The sequence below is a fragment of the Columba livia genome, chromosome 1 (genome assembly GCF_036013475.1).
Source record: "Columba livia isolate bColLiv1 breed racing homer chromosome 1, bColLiv1.pat.W.v2, whole genome shotgun sequence".
Classification (NCBI taxonomy): domain Eukaryota; kingdom Metazoa; phylum Chordata; class Aves; order Columbiformes; family Columbidae; genus Columba; species Columba livia.
In genome coordinates, this window is record NC_088602.1 from 147,668,511 (window position 1) to 147,694,021 (window position 25,511).

Consider the following 25,511-nt stretch of genomic DNA (forward strand, 5'->3'; position numbering starts at 1 on the left):
TTCCTTGCTCCTGAGTCTGGCTGGAAACCAAAGTGGGAGCTCTTTCTGCCCCTTTAGATCTGCCCTACTCAGTCTCCCACCTCTCTTGTGACTGTCTCCAGCCCTGTTTGTCCAAACACCTCCTTCATCTCAGGTTTTCACATTCTCTATCTGGCCTTTTCTTCCCATGCCCACCACCAGCACTTCGGGCAAGGAGCCTCAGGCCATACCATGTAGTTAGCTGGTGCTCCACGACACACTAGCTTTGAAAAGAATGGGCTGGTCACATAACATTTATTCTTCTCTGAGTTTCCCTCTCTCAAAATCATGCTAAAAACAACTAAAATGCCCTTCAGTAGTTCCTTTTACTTTCCCATGCTGTAACCACCACATAGATGGTCCAAAATTGTAATAGGAGAAGAGGTAGCACAAGCAAATTGTGTCTGTCAGATAGTTTCTGTATGAAAACGTATCCCTGAGCTGGATGCAACTACTGTGTGGTTTGGGGAAGATGGGGCTGGAGGACCTGTGTGGTGTCTCTGCCAGGTGGCTCGGGCTTCACTCCCCAGTGGTTAGCCCCCTGGATCAAATTGCCCTTTGTGAGTCCTGTGAAGACCTTTCAGACTCCCTGTTAGCTGTACTCCAGGCTGAGTGATGTGAAACATCCCCCTCCACTGCACATTGCAGATTTAAAACCACACATCAAATACAGATATGCTCCATTCCTTTTAACAGAAAAAAAAAAAAAGAAGGGAGGAGGGGGAAATTAAAACCCCACAATGAAAGCAGGTTTAAAAATATAAATATATACTATGTTTTGAAAGGGACAGGCAAGGAAGTGTTATATGCAGTATATTTGCCCACAAATGTGAGCAGGGAGCCAGGGTACTGAGGGTAAGGGAATGGACTGGCAGAAAAATCCTTGAAATGTTACTGCAAATGCCAAGAGCTGAGTCTCAATGAAGCCCCGTAGCCAAAGTTACCTGAAGCTTTGGGATATCTGAATAGACTGATCTTTCTTAACTGCTGCAGTCCAGCCTAAGTCCCTTGTTTTTTGCACACCTAGAGTTAGAGAGGTGAGGATGAAGTCCAGGTTTCTCAATTTGCACCTTTCTTCAAACTAAGGCCCACTGTATGGAAAAGTCGATTCCCAGCAGTAAAGCAGGCTGGACATCTTCCTGTCAGACTTGCTAAGGCTCTGGAAATGGTTAAAACCCGTCTGTTGCCAGAGGACTCTTGGGAAGCCCCAGACACAACACATGGCAATGCCCTGTTCAAGGAAGGATCCAAGGAAGGCTACACCACTGGAATCGGGCCTCTCCATGTGGTTCAGGTTCACCTTTAAACATATGTGACCAGGACAGGAAAGTGTCTGCTATCTGACCAACCCCAATAGGGATACCTTCAGCAGAAGTGGAATCACTAGCCTAGTCACAAACATAAACACAGCCTTGTAGAGTCAAGTTTCACCTTTCGGGGGGCTTCATCTGAAGATCACCTCAGACCTGTACAGTTTTAAACCCCTGGTTATGTCTGTGCTGTAATCCTGACTAGCATTATTCACTGGTGGCTCCAGACATTGGACATCGTCACATCATAGTTCCTGATGCAAAGTAGGTAAATGGCCAAGTGCACAGCAGGCTTTTCCTAGGAAGGCAAGGACAAACTGGGCACAACAGGTAAACTGGTCCCAGCAAGTGTCTGGCAAACAGAAGATCTCACCTGCAGGTAAGGACAGGGCAGGACTACAGGTAACCAGAAGTCCATCAGTAGTTCAAGCCCTCAATAGAGCATATTCAGGAAGAGCTGATAGCTTTCCACTGTGGCAGAAAAGGGACATGGGTCAACATGTGTTGAGGACCTCAGGTCCTCCCACACTGGCTCTGTGATGATTAGCTTCACGTTGGCAGCAAAGAGGCTCACTGAACTCATGGCAAATAGAAGACCTTCCTCCAACCACATATAGTAAAGCTGAAAGATCAAGGGGCTCCTCGGAGGGACACGGCTTTGGGTAACTGGTTAGCAGCCATTCCACCCGTTTGCAGCAGTTTTCCTCAGCAGCATTACAAATAAGGCATTGCCCAAGTCAACATCTGACCATGACCTCAGGGACTTTAGGCTGAGCTCTGTAAGCAACACCCATGGAATAGGAGGAGGAAAGGTGGCTCTACTCTGGCTCCTCCTCCAGCATAAAGTTTGTTCCAGGACCAAACCTGCATCAAGGCCCAGGAAAGGCCAGCCTGCAAAGGGCAGCTGCTGGTGCTTCAGAGGAAGGTGTGGGCTGTGTGGGCAGAGAGAGCTGGAGCAGAGGCAGCTGTGGCTGACAGGGGCTGGAGGTGTGAGGCACTCAACCCCCTTGGTTAGCGAGGTGTGTAACTGGGTTCTCACTTTTTGCTTTCTGTGGTTTGCGTTGGTGGTTTCTACAGTGTAGACACTTTTGGTTTGTTGTGGTTTCACTTAGTTTTTGTTGTGGGGTTTGTAGTGTGTTGTTTTGTTTTGTTTTCCCTTGGAATAACTAGAAATGAACTTGCAGCCCGTAAAGTGTGGGTGATTTAATATGGGACACGTGGGCTGTGCAGCTTGATCCATTTCTCTAGTAAGTATATTTGCTTTCTGCTAAGGTGTTTTAACCGAGGTCAGTGGAAATAAACACTATGGCCAGACAGCTTGGGATAATTAGCAAAAAACATAAAGACAGCCAATTTGCCCAAGCTGGTTAGATCAGGAAACAACAGCCCTCACAAGTCTGTGGCTCAGAGGAGGGAGACGTCTTACAGCAGGAACTTTTGTAAATTCTCCCTTGGCTGATGCAAACCAGCATAATTCTACCAGAGTCGGGGAGAGACAGTGTTTGATCCCAGCTGCATGACTGGGGTACATCTGCTGAAGGATTTCACTGAATTTATTTAACATCCTGATTAAGATTTCTTTTTTTAATCTCCCTTCATCTAGTTCTCCTGATATTTTGGATATTGCTAAACAAGGGAATCTGCTTGTCCAGACAGTATTTATTGTGTAGTTGCTGCAATACTTTTTTGCTAAAGAGCTGGAAACTACAAAGAAACATACTGGATATCCACAGTGTGAGACTGGTTCTCCAGCAAGGTGGAACTCTGTCTGACAGACTGAATAAGGCCACATTTACACTCTGAGTTAGGCAACAAAGGCTGGTAGTGGAACCTCTTGAACTCAAAAATGCTTCCTATAAACGGGAAGCCTTGTGTTAACATGGCCCAGTGCAGGGGGGACAGTTTTAATTAAGCTGGATCAGGGTGTTTTTTCTCAGATGAAAAGTGATTTAACTTCCTTGTGACCAGCAAACAGGAAAAGACTTTGCAGGGGAAAAAAAAAAAACAAAAAACAAACAACAAACTGTTGTCAACTGAGGTACCTCTTTTTGGCTTTATGATCACTGTGCAACCAGGCTTAAATGTTCTCAGACCAAGTTCCATCAGCTTGTTTCCAGACGTGGTAGATCCTGAAATAGCAGACATCAGACCTATGACTGGTTCTTCGACCTAGCAGTGCTATTTGGCAGCAGGCCCAGGGTTAAACATAACAAGAGTAATTTTCAGTCCTTGCTCTCCTGAAGGTCAGTGGCCCAAATGGTTGGATGTTTGTCTTAGCTGTTTCCAAACAAGGTCTGCATTTTGTAACGATAAGGCAAAATTCAGAGATCCTCATGTTGGCAACCTCTCACAAACTCTAATTAGAAAGTATGTTTTTCCTGAATAAGGATGTCAGGATTTGGTCATCAGTAATTTTTAATTGTGTTGACTGTTTTGTGTGGGGTATTCTTTTGTTGCTGCTATAAAGGCTCACTGCTCCATTTTACCTCCAGTCCATGACTTTCACAGGATAGCGCAGCTCATTCTTTGCATTAAGCCTGGCTTACCAGAATCACCCATTGCCAGGTGAGACTTTGAGGTTCGTTCATCTGCTCAGGTCACATGGAAGAAGTAGTCTCCATCTTAGCAATAAGGGTAGCTTGCTCTGGCTTGCCAAATGTCTTCTGAGATGAGTCTCCTCCACTCTAAAGTTCCCTTAAAAAGCTATCAGAGAGGTCAGCCACAAATTGGTCCCATTTGTTCTGCCAGACCTCTTTGGCCTTGGCTTTCTCATCTGGTAGCATGGCACTATATCTGTGAGGAGCAGAAAAGTCAGTGTCAGACAGGAGACAAGGGGGCAGCTATTTCAAGATCAGTGACCAAAATGAAAAGGCAGAAAACAGCAACAGATTAACCCTTGCAGGATGTGCTTACACCACCCAGAGTAACACAGTGTGAAGACCCCTGAGCTGTTGCTGGCTGGACTCACGCTGGGACGAGAAGCATCACAGCTATATCAAAAGCTACTGAGTCCTGCGCCATGAGGACCAACAGCTCAGTCTGCAAAAGCTGTCGACTCACTAGGCAGCACCCAGTGACTAGCACAGAAGAGTCAGCGCTGATGTCACTTTCAGATATCTCCTGGGCTTGGTCCAAATCAGTAGGAAATAAGAGTATTTGTTGTCTCAGTGGCCAAGCAGTGCCTTGGGATTGGCATGAGGACTGGCGTGGGATGTGGCAAACAGTCAAGACTCTAGGAATGTGTGGAAACACCCTGGGCATCGTATCCAAACTATTTTGGGACATAAATAGTTGTCTGGATAAAAGAAAAAGTGGTTAAACGCACCCAAACTACATGCTGGTAGATGGTTCTCCCATGTTTCCCCAGTGGGCCATGGCAAAGGCCAGAGCAAGTCAAATTTAGGCAAGAATATACAGGTAATACAAAATCATAGCATTTCTCCCATACCAAGAACCAGGCGCTAGAAGCAACTTTGCAAAGGATGGAAAAGAGAGGAATAAACTGAGACACTGAGTTAGAAAAAGGCACTCAAGGGCATGGGCACGGGAGCCTCTGGGATCCCTGTGTCCTGCCCTTGGAAGAGACACACAGAGGAGACTTGGGATTAACAGAAGCCCAGTTCATGTGGCAGAGGAGACTCTGGGTCCAAAGTCCATATACAGGGTGTTTCCAGGGAGCATTACTATAGCTAGGTGAGGGAGGTAACTTACTTTATGGAGTTGAGTGCAAGTTGTTTTAAGGTCCTCAGGTCAGCATTCATCCCTCCAATGGCCATGAACGCTTCATAGAAGTCATAGGAGACTCCCTTTGCCCCAAAGATAGGAGGATCATCAGGACTTATCACAATGGGGTGCCCTTCAGCCATGAGGCTGGCCGCGGGGTGGCTCCGCAAGTCAGCTACCAGCAGCAGGACCTTGGTGGGGAAGGGTGGGAAACAACACCATGTCAGGTCATTGCTGTGGCTGTGTTTGCATTGCGGCACCTGTCACAATGCATACCAGCTATAGCTGCCTGTGTCAGCAGGTAGTCATCAGAAGGAGTCTCCAGAGGGCTGTTCAGAGCATGTTAGGTGTTCTGCTCTGAACTGCTGCAGGAGGAGCCTGCTTGTCTCCACTGACTATCCAAGGAGATTGGTTTCTAAAATTAGTCACGTAAATCAATGCCAGTGGGGTGAGTAACTTCTGCTTATTTACAACAACTTGACTGTGGACATTTCAGGAATAGTCTTTTGGTTATGTATTTGCCATGACACTTAGCCGAGGGCACCTGGAGCTGGTATCAGGATTCTCTTCCTCAAGGCTCACACTGGTACATCTCTACCCCAGAGCATCCTTTCTGCTGCGCCCAGAAGACAATGGGCACTATGCTAATGTGTTGCACAAGAGTTCCTTCCCCCTGGTTATGAATTCTACAAACCCCAAAGACACCCAGTTGCAGCCTCAGCTTCTCAGCCTCTGGCCCTCCTGGCTTTGAAATATTTTCCATTGTATCTCTTTAGGGACCTCCCTGGCTCCGAGCCTCATCTCCACTAGGGAGGACTGCCCTCTCAGGTTCCTCTGGATAGGAATTTAAATGATTTTGAGCTCACTGCATTACAAGCCTTATAGATACCCATCGTGTTTACATAGCATACTGCAGGGTAATGTGGTACAAAGGAAACCAAGCCAGCATGGATGCAACAAAACATCTAGCTGACCCCAGCTCCCTACTGCTCCCAGCTGCTATGGTAGATCCCATTCCAGTGTCCCAGCCTGAAGACCTAAGCTTTTACCAACATACCTGGTTGGAGATGGGACAGACTTCTACAGGAACATCCCTCTTCAGAGACAACTTTTTGGCTACTGGGTGTTTAATGAGTGCAAGTCCATGGCCAATCCGGCTGGTATTCAGTAGCAAAGCATCCAGCACATTACTGTCTACAGAGGTGCCCTGCCAGTCTGAGCAGAGACAGGTAAGAATCATCGCAGTGCTATGAGGAAATACATCTTCTCAAACTGCTAGATAATTTTGTTAATAAGTGTCTCAGTCGCAAGGTGAGAAGGTTGCTCATGAGCTGAGTTTCCACTTTGCATTTTCAGTGAAATAGGGATTCAAATCTGGCCTGAACATTGCCAAGCATAGAGATACCCACTCCTCTCAACCAGTTGTGGATGTGTACAACATTGCTCTTACAGCTAAGCTAATAATGCTGGTCTCTGTTCATAGTCAAGGGAGACAAGTAATCATTTACGGGGAATGGCTTGTGCATTAAGATGAGATGTATCATACTTTAGAAGTGCCTGTTACTGTCCATGGCTTTAAAGGGAGCCTAGAGTCACTGCTTCACCTGTAGACATCTTCTCTGTAGATCTCAACATGTAATAAGCATGATGCACTAGTTAGACAAAACTGTTTAGGATAAATCCCATCCATATGGACCGAATAACATATTTGGAAATAATATATATATATATATAAATATAATATTTGGAATAATAATACAATGCCCAAGAAATGAAGGGCAGCAATCAGTTGCTTTGACGAGTGTATTCAGTTAAGACTGAATTCAGTTAAGGCTGGCTCAGACATTCCTTCACCTTAAAATGTAAAATAATGGTTGAGGAATTCTGCTGCCGCTGTGGATGGGAGGTGAGTGCTACTCTGAGGAGGAAATAGCTGCGTTGCACCAACAATAACTCTTGCAGCCTGACTCCTTGTTACACACAGGGCAAAGATGCTGAGCAACATGATCCCTACAGTTAAAAGCAGGGAGCAGGTAGGGGAGGTGCCATGTAGGAATGCTACATCAACAAGCTGATATCGGGAGAAGCATAGGGAAAATTGATTACACACATGCATATATACACAAATATCCCTCCTCATCATCTTGATACAGTCAGGCTTGCTTTGCAAGACTTCACTTCTTCCCTCTGCAGACAATAACAGGCCTTGAGTCCTGACACTTACCAGTCTCCCCAGCATGGAAAAAATAAGGCAAGTTGACCCCCAGAGAGTATGGGATGGACAGGGCATCCTTCAGGTCCCACAAAGAATGACCTTCATCCTCATCACCAACCTGGGAGAAAGAGAAAAGGTATTTTCGAGCATGCTCTGGAAGATGGTGGGACTTAAAGCAATATATTGCTGAGGTGCCAACCATACTGAAATTGTAATGCTGATTCTTTCAGGGAATTTTGTCCATTACCCTCAGCAAAATCCTTAGCTGAAGGATTTGCAATTCATTTACAGTGATTTCATTACAGCAGCAGAGGATCTGTCTCTGGTATAAAACATATGCTGTATTATACATGTCGTTCTATCACACCTATAGGGGTTAACTTGAAGCCACAGAAGAAATACAGTTACCAGGTCGAAACCTGCCAGGGTGTCTGGGAAGTGCGCTCTGAGTGCCATGGCAGTGACGATGGCTTCTTTAATCTGGGAAACATTCAGCATCCTAAAGAGCAAGAGAGAGAAAGCAGTGCAGAGGCTCACTCCCACGGGCCTGCCTTCTTTGGGTTTGAGTTGTGAAATGTGATCCCCAGGGGTATTTCCTAAATGCAAGTCGCTCCTGAATCTGACAACCAGCTTCAGCTCTCCAGAGTAACAACAGTAGAAAATTGATATTATGAAAGGTAACCCCTGAATGATCAGGAAATGCCTGGCTAGATCCTGATCTCTCTTGAGTTGTGACACACTTGTCTAAGATTCACTGGCTTTCCCATCTACCAAGCGGGGAGCACAACAGCATGGAGAGAAAATGTCTAAATATTTTTTTTTCCTCTCAACTGTCTTGCTGGGAGGTGCAACAGTAGTTGCTTTTCAAGAGAGTTTTAAATTTAGATTTCTTCCAGCCTTATCGGACTTAAACATCACAGCGCATTTTGCAGACAGACTCTGTCCATACCCAAGCTGGCCAGAGGCAAGCCAGCTCTGAACTGGAAACAGCATCGTGCTGAGCCGGAGTGAGTAAGTGCTGCTGAGAGGTTTGTTATATTTGCTCAGGATCACCTCACATGACTTGATGGCATCTGGCTGACTTGGAGAACAGCCTCGTGCCCACTTGCGAACAGCAGCACGAACATACCGTACAAAGGCTGCTGGGAGAACGGCGTTTGCAGGGTCCCGCGAGGACCTTTGCAATACTGAGTGCCCATACTCGGGCACTGCTGTCACTGCTTCAGCTTCCGCAGAGAGAAGGAGTGTGTCCAGGCTTGGGAAGAGAGCACACACGGCTCGGACACGCACGCACACACACAGCTCTCCCCTTGCTAACTCCTGCACCCAGGGCAACCAAACGCTTGTCTCCCCAGTGCACGCCATCAGCTAACCCTGACCACTTTGCACGTACACAGACTTATATAGATTATTTCTCATCCTCAGCCTCTTACACCTGCCAGGGGATGCTTTGGGAGTCAATAGCCTGAGTCTGACAAGGCATGTGGGCTTTGCTAACCAACTGTGGCACTTCAGCCCAGCCCTCAGCATCACTTCTCCTGGCACTGCCTGGAACTCTCTCTCCCCACCACCACGATAGCATAGCCAGCCACACATAAACCCTCTTAGCCCCGCTCAGCTTCTACCTGTGTGCTGCAAATATAATCTTGGCTCCAAGAAAGTCAGGGTGTTCCTTTACAAACTGCCTGGTCACTTCCCGGTAGGTTGCCACGGACCATGATTTATTGTGCTGGGTGCCATCCAGTTCATACACCTGCAGGATGAAAAGCACATGGCAAGTGAAAGTTGGAAGAGATGTTTTCTTGGAAGGTGGGAGAAATGAACTGAAGAAAACCTCAGGAGAAGCGATGTGCTACAGTTCTGGCAAAAGGGCAGAAAAACAGAACAGTTGAATCTGCGCAGAACATTTTGTTCTTGAAGCCTTCACCGTCTGGCAAGAACCAAGGAGTGGTTTTCCTCCCTTCTGTATGATTCAAGAAACAAGTTTCTCCATGTTCAGACATGGTAAGCAAGTGCCTTTGAGTACTCAGAGGAGACCATGACCTCTCACTCATGTCTGTATGAAATGTCAGAGCATTTTGCCCAGCTGTATGGCAGCTCACACACACTCTGTGCCTTGTGGTGGCAGACTGTCAGCCAAGGAAGGCTCAAGGCATGAGAGGGCTGAGCTCCCTAAGCTATCAGCTGGACTGGGCTTCTGCTCCCCTCTGCCAGAGGTTTGCTCTGTGACCTTGCGCCGTTTCATTTAGTCTTGCCCTGGTTTCCCAGTTCTCTGGCTGCAAACTGGGAAAAATAATCCTTTTGGCACGCTCAGTCTCATCAACTTACTTTGTGAGTTCCTCATGACCAAGGCTATACACAGGGCTTTTGCCCTGATTATTGCAGAGACATAGACCCTATGTTCCCTGGTTGATACTAATCCATAAAGGCCCTGCCTGGAGTCACTCACGAATGGTGGCTGAAATAATTCCATCCATTCTGTTCTGTTGCTTCTCACCTTTCTTTTCTCCTTCACCCTTCTCCTCTACCCTGTAACTGCTCCACTCCACCTCCTTACTTTCTCTCCAGTGCTGCCCCTCACTAAGACCTTGTGCCCCATCACACTGTGGCATCCCCCTTGCAGGCATCAGGAGCTGTGGGGTGGCTACAGATGCTCAGAGGGAATTTTTTTGCCCTGCTGCGACCCATGGGAATGTGAGACTTTACACAGCTGAATTTGCAAACACAGCTGGGTTGGGGGGGATTTTCCACAATGTTTGCTGTTTTGCACTAAGTCCCGACTTTAATTTACTTTACTGCAGGGGCCGCTCTTGGTGGACTTTGCTGCAAGGCGAGCTTTTGCAGAGAGCGCTGTTGTTCAAGCCTTGTAAAGGATCTCCAGCCACACAAGCATCTTGCTATTCCAGTCACACCCTGCTCACCTCAACTTTAATGTCAAAGCGTTTCCCTTCCCTCTCGTCCCAGTTCCAGACTAGCTGGTACTTCCCTGCCTGCGCTGCCCATCAAGCAGCAGCCCAGCACACTCCAAGCTCCTTGCAGCGCTAGAGTCATAGAGTAGTTTGGGTTGGAAGGGACCTTCAAAGGTCATCTAGTCCAACCCCCCTGCCATGAGCAGGGACATCTTCAACCAGATCAAGTTGCTCAGAGCCCCATCCAGCCTGGCCTTGAATGTCTCTAGGGATGGGGCATCTACCACCTCTCTGGTCAACCTGGGCCAGTGTTTCACCAACCTCATTGTAAAAACTTTCTTCCTCATGTCCAGCCTGAATCTGCCCTTCCTTTAGTTTAAAACCATTACCCCCCGCTCTGTCCTAACAGGCCCTGCTAAAAAGTCTGTCTCTAAACTACCCAGGCTGTAGGCAGCCCTGCCTATACCTCACAACATGCCGAGCTGCTGGGTGCCAGCAAGCCCAAGGGCTCAGGAAGCTCCCACGCCTGGAACCAGCACTAGAGGCTGGATGGGAAGCAAGTCTCCTCTGCCAAGCCTCTCTTCAGAAGGCGTTACAACCATGTCTAAGGACTGCCGGTAAATGCAGGGTATCTTCCAGTCAGGCCCACGCACTCCTATCATTGCAGATACTCTTGGCCCGGAAACCTCTGTGACCTGGGGGGATGCCAGCACTCATGCTGTCTCACAGCACAGGAATTTTGACATTGCTGTTGTTTTCTCATTCTACGTACCCCAGGGACAGATGGTGACTAAGTTCAGAGCAACTGTCTTATGACCAGCCCCCAACAAAGTAAGAGGCATATAAGCTTTGTGGTCTTCTCCTTCTCCCTTGTTTCTTTTTTTTTTTTTTTCCATTTCAATACACCCTTCTCATCTCAGGCATGATAGAGTGCCAGCCTGCAGACCTGTCACTGAGCCCTGTTTCTCTATAGGGCCATCCCAGGTCACAACAAGGCAGGGTTAGGCAGCCCTGCTCTCCAGGTGTTGGGGTTACAGTCACAAAGCCAGATAAGCCTCTAAATTTGTCCTATCACCAGCCTATCTGTTGATAGGGTGGCTGCGGATGCGTGTCTAGCAGCAGCAGTGGTTGCTGGGGTGCAGACATTCATCTGCAGCTGACCAGAGCCCACCAGTCATTGCATGCAAGGGCGATGATTTAAGGAAGTTGCTGGCAGGCACATTCAGGAGTTGGGCCACCAGTGGAATGTCAGCATGGCTGCTCCATCCACTGGATGCTGTGGTGCCAGCAGCAAGCTGGTGCCCACATTCCCACGTACAACCTTCCACTGTCACCTGGTCGTTCAGGTGCTGCTGGATGGACCTTGCACAGCAGCTGTGTTCCCACTGCAATGGATTGTTAAGAACTTGGAGGTGGATGGGGTAGTGAGGTGCAGCAGCCCCAGTTCATTTCTTTTGGCAAGGAATCTGCCTCTCTGACAGAACTCACACTCCCATGCTGCCCCGCTTGGAGCTGGTCTAGAGAACTGTATGGAAAAAGTACACCTGCAGGGTCAAAATTGTCACTGGGAAAGTGGGAAGTGTTATAGGTGAAGAACCATGGTGGAGTCAGCTGGTGCTTGGGAAGGTATCAGGGCAGTATGTGATTGTAAGACAGTCTCACCATCTCCAGACGACATGCAAGGAGAAAGGTCTAAACTATGAACAAGAGATTTTAGTGTTAGTGGTGGTGAAAAGAGCAGTTCATACTTCACAAAGCCAAAATTTTAGGTTGTCTGCAAACTGTGGAAGGCTGTGCTTTGCCAAGCAGCTTACTAGCCTGTACGGATAATTCATTCTGAAAATAGCTGTAGATTCAAAATAACATAACTCTTCCAGAACAAGCCTCTATTCAAGATGGGAAATTGTTCCAGAAGAGCTTCCACAGAACAGGTGATTTTGATGAAGACTAGCCAAGATGCATCTTCCCAACCAGCAAGATTTCAACCCAGCTGCCAGTCAGACTGTACAATGCAGTCTTGTGCTATTGCTGCAGTAAGAACAAAGTATCTCTGCCTTTCAAGCCCTTGCCTATGCAAATCTCAAACAAAGACCTTTGAATACGATCAAGGTTTTCCATCATCCTTAGAAGGGCAAGTATGCAAACATCCAAAAACTGAATTCAAGATAGGGCTTGAGAAAAGCTATGGAGAAGTAAGGATTTAAAAGAATACTAGAGAAGCCAAAAAATACATACCGGAGGCAGGATAGCTCTTATCTCAACATACTGTATGTTATCTTCATAGAGCTCCAGCAATCCCTGGTAGAAATAGGCCTTGAAGACGGGTGCATAGCAGATAAGTCCAGAGGCAATGAGAAAGACTTCTTCAAATCTTTTCCAAATGAAAGTCTGAGAAGGGTAGGCCAGCTCGGGGGCATCTGTCACGAGGGTCAGGTTTCTCAGCAAGCTGTAGAAAAGGATAAAGGGAAGAGGAAGAATGAGGAGAAAAACAACTAAACCAGCTTTCAGCATTCAAAGAGACACTGGCTAGCAGATGGGTGTTTGTTACAGGAGGAAATAGGATTCCTCCAAGACAGGTGTGAGTTTTATTTTCAGAGACCAAGCATTGCGGATGTGGGACTCTCTGACCACATGCTCTGGGGTGCAGCAGGGCAGCAGCTCTGCTGAAGGAGGCATGTGGGTTTTGGGCAGGACCAAGAAAAGGTGCAAAGTTGTTCCTGCCACAATTGGAGCCTGTTGACACTGCAATACATATAGGCGTAAAAATGACTGGTGCAACTAGGAAGCATTCAGGTCGTTTTTCTGCCTGTATTCCCCTTTCTGTATTTACTCCTCTAGTGGCTGGTACACATAATAACTGTACCCTTTGACAGGTAAAAACTCACATGCTGCATATTGAGCTACAAGCTGGGTAAGACTAGATGTTCAAAGTACCCACATCTTCCTTTTTTGAGGGGAAAATCTAAAGGAATAATGGAGTTATAAAAGGAAGTGTGATGGTTTTATATGATTAGAATTGTTTTCTCTTACCCAGGGGTATCCTTAATCCAAAATCAGACTAGTACATTACTCCTGCAGACAATATATTCTCCCAAACATCTTCAATGCATGTAAAAAGTTATGACTACCAGCCCTCTGTTCACTACCTAAAGGCCGACAGAGTCTCTGGGAGATGCCATGCACTGGGCCACCACCAACCTGCTTACTAAGCCTGTAACTTGCCCTGGTACATTTGTGTTGTCAAAATATGTAATCTAATATAAGCAAGTGGGAAATGATTGTCCATCAGAAATCCTTTCCCCCCTCAGAGGAACAAACATGATATCCCACCTGCCTTGCTGATAACTTCTTCAGAATTCACTGGTGAGAAACAACTGATAAAAATCACAGGTCCTGGCTTTTCTTTAGTGGGACAGAAACATATTTATTTCCTCTATAGACTCAGCTGGCGTATAAGCCTCTTTCAGAAATGCAGAGGCGGAGGGTGGTTTTATCAAGCAGAGTTTAAGGGAGCCAGTAATTGCAAGACTATCTAGTTGGAGGTGACAGCTTGCATTTAGGACAGCACGAGCATCTGCCACAATGCTGTCCTCTGACAAGCTGATAGCCTTCATCCCACTCAAAGCCTTGCCTCAGCAACAGCTCGCCTCCCTCTGCCAGTGGGCACCTCAAGAAGGGTTCGTAATAAATTTCTTAGGCCATGGGTGGGCAAACTGAAGCCATCACAGCAAGCTATAGAGCCGGGTGCTTGCACATGGATGGGTTTACCAGTCTGACCATGCCTGATCTTTATCTAGTACTGGAGGGCTAAGCAGGTTCAGACAGAAATACTTTTGACTGTGCTTCATCCTTCAACCAAGTATATTGTTCCCCTCTAGAACAGCTACAGATCTTTAATAATGTTTTGTATTTGATGTCTTGCCCCCCATCCTCACGCAGCAATCTGCTCTATTATATGGGAGAAGTGGGTTTGATTTGTGCTCTTATTATCTTCTTCCAGGAGGCTTCTGTGGATGGAATTAAAAACCTCCCTCCTACAGACATGAAATGTGATCTGGTCCAAACTCATAAACTAAGAAGAGTCCCTCCATCCTGCCTATAAAACAGACCCTGTTCCCCCAGCATCTGCCTGCTCTTTTGCTCTCTAAGGACCCTCTTCCAGTGGCTGCTGTTTTGTTTCTTCTTCACTCTCTTAATTTCTATGCTTGAAACAATTTTAAAAAGCAAAACTCTACATAAAGAGATGCTCTTACCACATTAAGGATGAAATTTTACATGCTCAACAGTCAGAAAAACTCAGAGTTAAGGTTTCCACAGCAACTTGGGTTCTGCCCTCATGTGCTTTACAATAAGGGCTTTGGTGCCATTTTCACAGGACACTGGGCAACCCCAGCTCCTGTTCAGTAATCTATGCAACCAAAGGCGATTGAGCCGGACCATGGCAGGGGCGGGCTGCATTTCAGGAGGGCAGTGGGGAGCACACAGAAGTGGGAAACACTGTAGCATCACCCTAGAAACCAGGAATGCAGGGAGCATCTTGAAGGCGCTGATCCAGCTGCCAGAGCGGAGATGGTGTGCTGCAGCTTGGTGGTGAGGGAGAGGAAGTTTCATGTGGGAAGAGCTGGGGAAAGCAGACTTTTCCACTCCTTTCCTGGCCTCAGCCCTGGCTGAAGGGCAGCTCCCACCAGCCGCACGCACCAGCGGAGAGCACCTGCCTGAAGACGAGAGCAGAGCGGGGCTGTTCCCACCAACCCTGCAAGCACCAAGGGAAAAACCTCCCCATGGATCAAAAGGCCGTGCAAGCCTGTTCTCGCCACCCTGCGCAGCGCCGTTTCAGATAAGGATGGGTGGTTAGTCGGGCTCCCACCGCTTTCTGCCCTTGTCCTGTGAGAACTCAGCTCCTCCAGCAATGAGCCTGCGCAGGGCTCTGCTCCCTGCCTTTCAAATCTAGTTGTACGAACTTCTGGTTGTTTACTTAGCCTATGCTCTTGGGCTAGAAACAGCAATAAATCCCCACACCACCCAGCTCCTAAAAGCACATAAATCAAATAGTGCGCTTTTTTTTTTTTATCATCCCCTTCCCTTTGAGACTGATTATTGATCCCTGTAACTGTTGAAGATTTATAGCATAATAGTGATCCATCCTTGATAACTGGATAATCTCCTAAGGGTTCAGGGGCTTTTGCCATCAGTAGCCCATGCAGATGAGGCAAAGCTTCATAAATGTATTTTTTGCTTCTTTTCTGGAATGGGCCCTCGCCAGTGATCAGGTGCAGACTACAAATAGCCTTCCATGTCATGTCATATATGCACTGAACGATGCTATTGCAATGCATATGCCCAAAGGGGCACAGCTAAAATGACCAGCTAAGGCTTATTTATTTTCAACTGCGGTTTTGCTTTCTCTTTTCCTGTTTCTTTTTCCCCCAACTGTTTTGTTTTCTCCCACTATATAATGCAGAAGCAAATGGTTTTGTCACCTCGTTTTTAAAGGGATTCTTTTTCCTGCTTCTCTTTCTGTTCTTGTTGGGTAATTATACCCCTCTCCTCACCGTAGTATCTGAATGTCTTCCAGTGGTGCATTAAATAGTGTGACTAACATCTGTCACATGTGGTTCATTCACTTTCTCTCTCTCTCGTCCTCTCTTCTTCTCCCCAAGGGGAGACTTGTAGCAGGAGCAGAGTGCTTTGTTTCTGTAGTGGGTTTTTATTCTTTTTTTCTTTTTTTTTCCCCTTGTAATGCACACACTGCCCTATTTTCCCGTTAGATAAGGCAGTCGGAGGACACAGAGGGGAAGGTGACGGAGGTCTGGGCAGCCGTGAGTTCCCAGGGGAGTTGTCCCCGCAGGCTTGGCCATGGTGTCAGCTCCCTCACAGATGACTTCATCGTGGTGATGGAGAGCTCGGCTGGGCCGCTGGAGCTGTGCTGCCGGGGGGCACGGCCTTAATCCCCGGGCTGCTGCTGGGAGGGTGTGGGGTGGTATTTTACAAATATCTGGAACGTCAGTGCTGTTTCCCTAAATATCTAGGGACATGCTTGTTGTGAGATCTCGCTTTGGAGACAGTGGCCGCTATGTTGCATCTTGAGGAACAAAATGGTATTCTCCTATGTCATAATTGATCGTGAAGTAAATAAGTGAAGATTGTTTTTTTTCTTTTAACTCTCACAGCAAAATTCCTTTCTTTTCTCTGTCTCTAGGCCCACAATCTCCTGACTCTCATAACAGCATCCTTTTGGAAGCTTACCAGGAAAAGAATACTCCAGGGTCTTGGCCCATAACTTGTGTGTTTTGAATAGGAATGATTAAACCTTCTTTTGAGGGAAACAAACAAAAAGACTTCCTTCCAGCACACTCACACAGATGAATATGTACCTAAAAATGCAAACAGCAAGAATGCAATGCAGATACCTCTCCCCCTCAACCCTTCCTGGTCAGGAATGCAGTAAGGTGAAGGAGGTGCAGCCTCTCGGAAACATTTCCATTGTTCCCTTCACATTCGCTGATCCACCCCGTCTCACATGAGAGCCCTTCCCTGCTGCCATATTCCCTTGATACTCCCTTGAAACCACCCAACTATCCATCCGTTCCTTCCTCTGACATCTGCTTTCCCTCAGCTTGTCAGTGCTCAAGGGCAAAGAGGAGTGCAGGGAAGAGGTAGCCTGGGATGCACATGTTCAAGAGACTGGGAGAGTTTCCAGAAACTGAGAAGCACAACAGATTGGGGCCTATTCCTGGCTAGAGACCTATTTGCAGACGGCCAAAAAACATTCCTAACCCCTAGACTAGTACCCAGGGATTAGAAGAAAATAGGAAGGGAAGTACCTCAATGTGGCTGTTGTTTATGTGTTTGCACATTATGTGCAGTGGCTTCTCTGCAAATTTGTGGTCATGAGCACAGAAGGGCAAGAAATGAAGGACAACATATTAAAGTGAGTAAGTCTGAGCACCCAGGATGCAAGAGTGTTACATTTGTACTTGGCTCTGGCACGTGTTTGCTGAGGAAAATACTTAAATGCTCTCTGCCTCAGTTTCTCCTCTTCCCTTGGGGACACCCTTGTAGCAGGGTCTGTCTTGTGTCCCTGTGCCTGCCACTCTGAAGTCCTGCTCTGATTTGTGGCTGCTATGCTTGGTTGGACAATTAATACAAAAGAAGAGGAACTTGATAGCACTGCCTCTGAAAAGAAGTCGTGTTCCCAAACAGGACCATAGGGAACCAGACAATGCACAGCTCCACCCTCCTAGGTGTATAGGATGCCATGGACGCTAGCCTCAGCCAGAAGGGGATGTCATGCTACAGAAACACCACTGAAAACAAAACAGAGGGCTATTCCTGAGACAGTTCTGAAATACCCAGTGCAATTTCTTGGGCTTTAGGGAAGTGAAGCTGCTTCAAAATCTCTTGCACATTATTTATGGGTCTCCTGGTAGAGTTGAAGAGAGCTGGTGCCATGTTTTTTTCCTCATCATCACTCCCAGTAGAAATGGAAGGGAGCTAATGGGGAACCAGTTCTATCTGTGGAAGACGTAGATAAGTGACTTCTCACTGGATCTTATTTCTTCCATCACATGTCAGGGCATTCGAGCCTCAGGTTATAAAAGGTCAAGAGCACTGGGTCTGGCACTACCTTCTCTTTCCCTTCTGGAAGTGCTCAGACCTCTGTAGGAGATGGGTGGTAGGGCCCTGGAGACTCAGCTCCCTCTGCCCTGCCCCTGGCTGTTGTTGGGGAGGGAAAGCAATACCATGCTAAAGGTCTGGCAGCTCCTCAGCTTCCCAACCTGACCTCCTTCACAGATCTGTAGGGCTTAGAGCGCAGACAGCTTCCACGTGGAGGCAATACAAGCTCCCAAAGAGTTAAAATGTCTCTATTTAAAAGCACACACCCTCACTGAAGAGCACTACAGTAAAACTCATCAAATTCCACTTAGGAAATGTGGTAACTAGGATCCACATCACCTGAATCCAGCCTTCTCCTCATGTGTTGGCATGGAGATACTGTCTTTAATTACACGACACCCTACGCAATTTTTTTCCATGGGACCCCAGCCCCTGGAGCGCCATGGATGACAGTGCCCTGTGAATGGATCATTACTCAATATTTTCCTTTGTCCTCATCACTCAGTGTCTGACTTCATGCATTATTTAGTGTGCTCTCTCCAGCCCCATGCACACCACGCAGAACTACATGCTTCCTCCTGCCTTTTGGCAGGACTTTGTCCCAGGATCAATGGCCCATGGATGAGGAGAAAGGGCTCCCTCTTCCTGACACCACCAGCTGGAGGGGGAGCTGGGTTATTCCCACCCGCCTGTAAGTGATTAAATGGTAGGTGGCTGCTGAGCAGCCAGCTAACACCTGGTCCTGATAAAAGTCTGCCAGCAGTTATGGTGGGAGCTGTCTGCAGGGAGAGAAGCTTGTGCAAGGTGGTGAGTGATGCCTTGGGGAGCCATCTGAAGTGTGAGTTCCTGGGCAGCTATAGGAGGCCTTGCCTGCAAGGAGCGAAGCTCTGTTAGCAGCCTGGCATTGGTGAGGAGGGAGGTGCTGTCAGGCAAAGGACCTGTGTGTAGGGTTAATTGCCTCAGCCAGTGCCCAGGCTGAGACCAAACCCTTTGCATGAGGGCAGGAGGGCAAGTCGTGGTTCCTTGTGTCCAAGGGTCCTGTTGGGAATGAGTCCTTCATGCTTCAGTGTGGTGGGTACCGGTGGGTTTCAAAGAGAGTCCTCAGAAAACAAGGATGGTGTTTAGATGAGGAGGATGGGTTAGTTGTGGTTTTGTTTGGTTGGTTTGTTTATTTTGCTAGTGCAGTAACTTTAACATAATTAGTTTGACCAGCTTCCTGCTCTGAGGCGAAGTAATGACTTTACAAAATTACTTCTCTGCCCTTGAGGAGAGCCTGTTTCTCAGCTACCTGAATTCCTTGTCCTGTTCCTGGGTACCTCAATGGATGAGATGAGGTCTTCCACTATAAAGTCTTGTCCCTTGCTGGGGGTACATCCAGCCTGGGTGCTGAGGAGAAATGGGGACAGGTCACATAAATCCACTTAAACTATTGTCTTCAACATGTCTGTGCAAAGGACCAGAGTGAGGGTACACAGAAAACTTCAACTTTGGTGATCTCTAACTCTGGTGTACTTAGTGCTGCAACCCTGAACCTCTTATATTGCTATGTGCTTGTTCTAGATACATGATGATTAGGGCTCTGGAGCACCTTTCTTATGAGGAGAGACTGAGAGAGCTGGGTCTCTTCAGCCTGCAGAAGGCTGAAAGGGGATCTTATCAATGATTATAAATATCTCAAGGGTGGATGTCAAGACAATGGGACCAGACTCTTTTCAGTGGTGCCCAGTGATAGGATGAGGAGTAGCAGACACAGACTGAAATATAGGAGGTTCCATCTAAATGTGAGGAGAAAGCAAATGAGAAAGTTGGATGAGAATGATCCTGCTGGCTACACAATGCTGTCATGAAGTTATTGTCAGGCTTGCAATCCCTCTTCACTCACCTGCTATCAAACTCAGTCACATTGTGCAGCTGTTTCCGGTAAGTCTCCAGCAAAACCCACTGGGAGCACTGGACTGGCACTGGATGAGGAGGGTGAGGCTTGGAAAAGCGAAACCGAACGGTGCCCATGTGTGTGAAGCAGATGTAGCAGTCAGGGAGGTAGGTAGCATTGTACACCAGCCAGTCCACGCTCAGGATGGCATAGTCATGCAGGTGTAAGACAGCACCTGGTGGGAGGAAAAGTACATCCTGATGAGACAAGGTAGCTGAGAAGAAGGAACTGAGGCTTAATGTGATAATAGTTTGAGTTTGCCCATCTAGGGGCATCTGGAAATGCTTCTAGATGTCTGTGAGTGACCTCTCCCAGCAGAGACTGTGCAGCTGCTCTGCCTCCCCTATGCTGGGGGATGTGGCCCCCTCCACATCAAACACGGGGCAGGCAGAGCGTGACAGCTCCCTGGGAGCAGAGGGAGGTGGGAAATCAATAGGGAGCTCTACTTCTCCACTGGGATGGAAAATGCTCTGAGTTATTAAAGGTCTTTAGCACAGACTTTGCTGTGAGCTGGCTCAGGCCCCACTGATTTAAAGAGGAACTCACACAGTAGGCAGCAGTTTACAAGGCATGCTAGCTGACTGGCAAAACTGAAGCAAGCCTCTGTATCCAATCTCTTTGAACCCCAGCCTCGTTTGTTTTTTTGGTTTTTGGTTTTTTTTTTTTTTTTTTTTTTTTTTTTACATCTAGACTGTGTCTCTTCTTTCATCTCGCTGAAACTCTTGCGCACATCCAGATCCCAGACCATGACACAGTGGGGAATTGCACTCAGGTGCAGAAGTACCATCTACTTCTATCCCTTATCAAAAGCATGCTCCCTATCATTGTATATCTGCTGCTGGCTGGCACCAAAGGCCTTTGGGATGCTCTGTTATTGTGCAGTATGGTGGCAACTGCCTGTTTTCCTGCAGAGGTAGTGTCCTCTGCACACTCAAATCAGCCCATCCTTTTGTTTTGCTGAAGTCTCTCCTTTTGCAGAGACTTTTTGCATTATTGGTGCTTGAACTAAACTTCACAGTCATTAAAGGAAGATACTGTGAGAGCTAAAGTCTTACAGATATGTATTTTGTTAGTCTAGGAGAGACCTCATAGTCAAAATAGTTTTGACACCCTTAGGGGTAAAGGGAGAATGTGAGTAGGAGGAACAAAACAAAAGACTGGTATGCATGTGACATCAGACAAACTTTGAGACTATATAGTGGGCTAATATAATACAGACTATAATGTCTATAATCTCTCACTACAGAGAATATCACTGTCAAGATGCTGGGCAACTGTTGCTACTGCTCTCACCAGAGAGTCACTAGTGCAACAGAATGGGCATGGTGCAGATATCTAGATCTTACCCTCCTCTGTCTGGTAATGCCACCCTCTTTCCTATGTGAGCAGCAATAGAAATTACAATAGTGCTGAAGCAACAAGCATTCCCCAGGGCCTCTGATCAAGACTGAGGCCTCTAAGACTAGGTCCTACTCAAACAGTTACAAGGTTGTCTGTTATCTTAGCCCTAAAACCTTACAGCTCTTGCAAAGACTCTGAGAACCCATCTTAGCATCGCCTGGATTGAAAAGGTTTTTTTGTTTGTTTGTTTTGATTCCTCCTCGGTATCAAAGATACCCCTCTCTTCAGTGAGGTACTTTAAAATTCCTTACCCTTTCGTTGCAAAATTGAATAGTAATGACAACTCTGACATCCCAGTCATTTATGGTAACAGATTAGGATACTGCAAGCCAGGGATCCCCATCCCACACCAGAGGCTGGGAGGGAGAAACTGGGAAGTGATGAAGATGGCTCTTATCCATGTGCCAGTGTCACAGCCTTACAGGTGAAAAATGCTTCTATGGAGAAGCTGACTCCCAGATCCTCCAAAGCAGGCAACCAACCTGTTTTCAGGCAGCCACATGAGCAAGGCCATGGGACTCTCTATCTAAAGAGGGACTGCCTGGAAGGGTGGACATAGCAATCAGAGACACAGGAGTATTGGCAATATCTGCTGCATCTCCTACCATGCTTTAAGAAAGCACCTTGTTCAAATGCTTCCTTACTGAACCAGAGATGCAGGGGGATAAGCTAGTCAGGTAGAAGTCAAGGCTTTCCTTCTGGGATCAACTCAACCTCCTGCTTCTCTCCTGAACTGTCAGCAGCTCAGGGACATGGAGACACCAGGCTTCCTGCTTCACAGCCTAGGTGGCTTGGATTTCCACTTGACTAAAAATACCTTCCACTCCTTTCCATCACAACCTGTAGTACTGAGCTTTCAAATGCTGCTATGTCCCAGGCTACTCGTCAGAGGATAAACAGGGTGATGTGGCAAAGGTATTGGGCGATCTCATGCCATTATCTAATCTATAATGTTTCAAATGCCTTAAAAACTATGTCTGTGGTGCAGTGTGCAGAAGCACCTTTTGGTATAGGGCATGGCAGCGAATTAGAACACAACTTTCTGCTCAACAAGGAAGAAATGACATCTCTAAACTGAAGACAAGAGGAGACAAAGCACAGGATTGACTTCAACATGTGTAAAAAAATTTGCAGTGTTGGAGGTAGCGCTTTCCCCCTTTGGTGTCCCCAGACTTTTCAGTAGACTTCGAGGCTTGCTACAGAACCACATCCACAAAAATTTTTTGGGGAATACAGCACTTTTGACTAAGTGGGCTATGACAAGGTTGGTAGCATCTCTGTAGTATGTGTGAAAAAAGCAAAGGCACTGCCTGCAACATGCTGAACAAATATGAGTGTCAGTCACGTCTTGTTGGCTTGGCTTCCTCTGCCATTTCTCCACACTTGAAAGGCTGAAGCATCCATATTGTAAGTTATAGCAAATGCTACAATTGCTGGAAGTGTGTATTCATCCAATCCATCCCCTCTTCCTCTCTCCCCCTGCCCTGTCCCCAACCTTGGAGGCAGGGCTCTTCCTGGAACCCATCAAGGACTGTTTACAGCTCTTGTGAGCATGCCTGCAACCAAAGGTCTGCCACATTTGTCCCAGCTCTGGCACAGAAAGCAAAAGGCAAGAGGAGGATGAATAAGATAAGCAACCCTTAGGCCAAGCCTACCTTTTGGCATGCGCTTTAAGATGCTGAACACCATGCTTTGATCAATGAGGCCTTTTGCCTGAAAGAAGTGCATGCTTGGAGGAAACTGTCCTGTACTCATGGCTGTTGCAACCTCCTTCTTCTTGAGGTTTACAAGCTTTGTACTGAGCTGCTGTTCCTGTGTACTCAGCACCACATTGCCACCAGTCTGATGGGCTTTCTCCTCCTGCATTAGGGAATCCCGGTCGTGCCACAGTGGAGTGGGAAGGCAGAGGGGAGCCAAATTGAGGAGAAGGTATGCCAGCCTTATGTCTTGTCCAGTTGGAGGCTTCATCTTGGTGCTGCACCTGAGGGGTAATAGAAGAAAATTGGAGCACTAGCTGAGGTCAGGTGACATCTTAGCTGCGACTCACTGGGAAATTAAACTGCTGGCCCATCTTGCAGAACTAGTGGGTTAATTGGATGTTCATTACTGGGGGAACATCTAGTACCCATGTCCCCTGTATTTAGGATTGTTTATTCATGCACTCACCATAATGCTGTCTGCACAGAACAAGACTGTGGGGAGGAGATATTACTCCCCAGATCAGGCTGACAGCATGTCACGTAGACCTGCACTGTGGTGAAGGTCTTGTCCTGGAACAGGGGATTGGCAAGGTCAAGATTCTGGCTTGCAAGAAGGGGTGGAGGCCCCTCAGAATAAGGGGTGGGTGACAGCCATGCTGCCAGCATCCCAGGGTGGGAAATGGGGTGACACTGCACTTGAAGTGCTTTGGGCTTTTGTTTGAGCTAAAATATCCCAATTCCTGACACTTAAGACATTGTTGCACCCCTATTGCATACTCCAGCTATTGGAGGGGTTAACATACAGGCAGAAAACCCCACTGCTTCCCATGCAGTGACAAAGATGTGTCCCTTCCTTGCAATCCCAGCACAAAGAGGGTAGAAGGGAGACTGTGGGAGTAGTGAGACATCACAGGAGACAGGCATATGTGAACATAGAGAACTCTGCCCTTCCCCAAAAAAGCACAGCTGTAATATAATCCTTCTACACCAGGCTTTAGTGACTCTCCACACCAGTCTTTACAGACCAAAGCAGTCTGGGGAAAGGCTCACCATTTTGAAATTGAATTATTTTATAAGTCCCTGCCTGCACATGTGCCTTCTGCTTCCAGCCTCTCCTCCACCCCTGAGTCCACAAGGATGCCCTCACCCCCATCAGTGGGTCCCAGAAGATGAGGCATTTTGGGGGAGCAATCTGCTGAGAACAGAGCAGGGGTAGATGTAGCTACCCATCAGGCCTGGATCTGAACTTAGAGAAAGAAACATCATAGGAGGTGCTATCTTATCCGTGGTGAGACTGACTCACTTACTGTTAACTTTCCTCCTCCTTGCGTCCAGAGCCCATCCAGCTGCGGTTTTAGAGAGCAGGGAACAGTTATCTCCCTTGCAAGCCGGCACTGTCCCAGCAAAGATAAAGAGGCAGGATCCGTCCCAGCGATGCAGAGCGAGGCATCCGCCAGGGCAGACAGTTCCTCTTCCTGTGCTGCCGCTCCAGCTTGCTCGGCTTTTATTTATTCGCGTCCCTACTGCTTCATGAATATATAAAGAGGAGGAGGAGGCAGGGAAGGCTATGAGAAAGCAGGACATAGGCACCCGGGCAGGTGGCTGAAGGAAGCTGGGCTGGGAACAGGGAGGCCAAAGCAGCGGGGTCTGCGATGTGAACCTTTCCAGCTCCCACGCAGAATAGAGTTGGACTCTTTAACCCATTATTGCCCGCCTGCGAGGCGATCAGGGTGTGTCTCTGCAGCCCTCCCACACACCCTGATACACATACACAGCTTTTACATGTCCTAGAAAAAAATGCTTGGGCATGCATTCCAGTATGGGGAAACTCATAAGCCTTTTTCAGGCTGCCCCAGGAATACATGTGAGCTTGGGTATCTAATCTGATGTAGAACACTGTGCATTTATGGCTAACAACACTGCAAACTGTACTTAATAACAGCTTCTTATCCAGTAAAACTGTAATATGTAAAAGTAGTTTAAACTAACTTTGCCTGGCTGTACCAGGGATGCATTGGGCAGATAGAGCTAAACTTGTTCGTGGAGACTTAATTAGGTAGAGGTGGTTATGATCCAATTTTTTTTTTTTTTTAAATCACAACAAATATTGTAATTTCACTTTTTTATTTTGCATAGCTGAATGGGCTCAGCTTTGAAGTTACCTAAAACAGATGTTACATAAACAGCTTCCAGCAGAGAACAAAGTACATTTGGCTTAATTTAATCAAAATTTTAACGATTTTATTTTTTTTTTAATAAAAAAAGATCTCGTAAGCCAAGAGCTATTGAAAACAACCCGCAGCAGTCACAAAGACTGGTCTTGAGGCAGACAAAGTAGAATCTGGTTAATAAGACACTAAACTTCATTAGCTGGCAACACTGCAACAGATTGAAAGTGGAGTGGACAGGGTGCCCCCGAATATCCCAGCTGGATACTTGTCTGCTTCCCCACCTCTCCTCATCCCTTCATCATTTGCTGTCACGAAGATCAGCGCCAGCATCCATGCAGCAATCAGCCTGGGTTCCCCAATGCTCTTTGAGCCCCAGCTAGGGCAGTGTGTCTGGAGGGTGGCTGTGCTGCCCTACCTGATGCCCAGCAGGATGGGGGTTTTCTTAAGTCCTGAAATCAACCTGTTCCCAAAAGGAGATCCAAGGAGCAGAAAGATGATTCCGCTGTGCAATGCT

The 25,511-nt window shown here is 47.1% G+C and overlaps 1 protein-coding gene and 1 long non-coding RNA gene across 3 annotated transcripts; one reads left to right on the forward strand and one right to left on the reverse strand.

Moving 5' to 3' along the window:
• Window positions 1–2,969: 2,969 nt before the first annotated feature.
• Window positions 2,970–24,340, reverse strand: ADA2 (adenosine deaminase 2). 2 transcript variants are annotated; one of them, XM_005500296.3, is made up of 10 exons: window positions 24,134–24,340; window positions 22,782–23,107; window positions 19,675–19,900; window positions 12,411–12,621; window positions 8,892–9,019; window positions 7,675–7,765; window positions 7,276–7,384; window positions 6,109–6,266; window positions 5,040–5,242; window positions 2,970–4,121 (listed from the first exon to the last, which is right to left on the reverse strand). In XM_005500296.3, the coding sequence occupies exons 2-10, from the start codon at window positions 23,092–23,094 to the stop codon at window positions 4,013–4,015; spliced, it is 1,548 nt and encodes a 515-aa protein (XP_005500353.2). In that variant the 5' UTR covers window positions 23,095–23,107; window positions 24,134–24,340; the 3' UTR covers window positions 2,970–4,012. The 2 variants fall into 2 exon arrangements, with proteins under 2 accessions (XP_005500353.2, XP_005500354.3); XM_005500297.3 differs by having other exon boundaries at window positions 24,130–24,322.
• LOC135575896 (uncharacterized) lies at window positions 9,019–14,436 on the forward strand. Its single transcript, XR_010467299.1, has 2 exons — window positions 9,019–9,270; window positions 10,068–14,436. It is a non-coding gene; the product is annotated as an uncharacterized LOC135575896 (long non-coding RNA).
• Window positions 24,341–25,511: the final 1,171 nt, after the last annotated feature.

Coding starts and splice junctions, on each gene's coding strand:
- ADA2 (XM_005500296.3), bottom strand. CDS start 23,094: ATGAAGCCTCCAACTGGACAAGACATAAGGCTGGCATACCTTCTCCTC. Junction 12,622..19,674: donor GTGACTGAGTTTGATAGCAG/GTGAGTGAAGAG, acceptor CCTTTTCTACAG/CTTGCTGAGAAACCTGACCC. Junction 6,267..7,275: donor TTTCCATGCTGGGGAGACTG/GTAAGTGTCAGG, acceptor GTCTCTGCTCAG/ACTGGCAGGGCACCTCTGTA.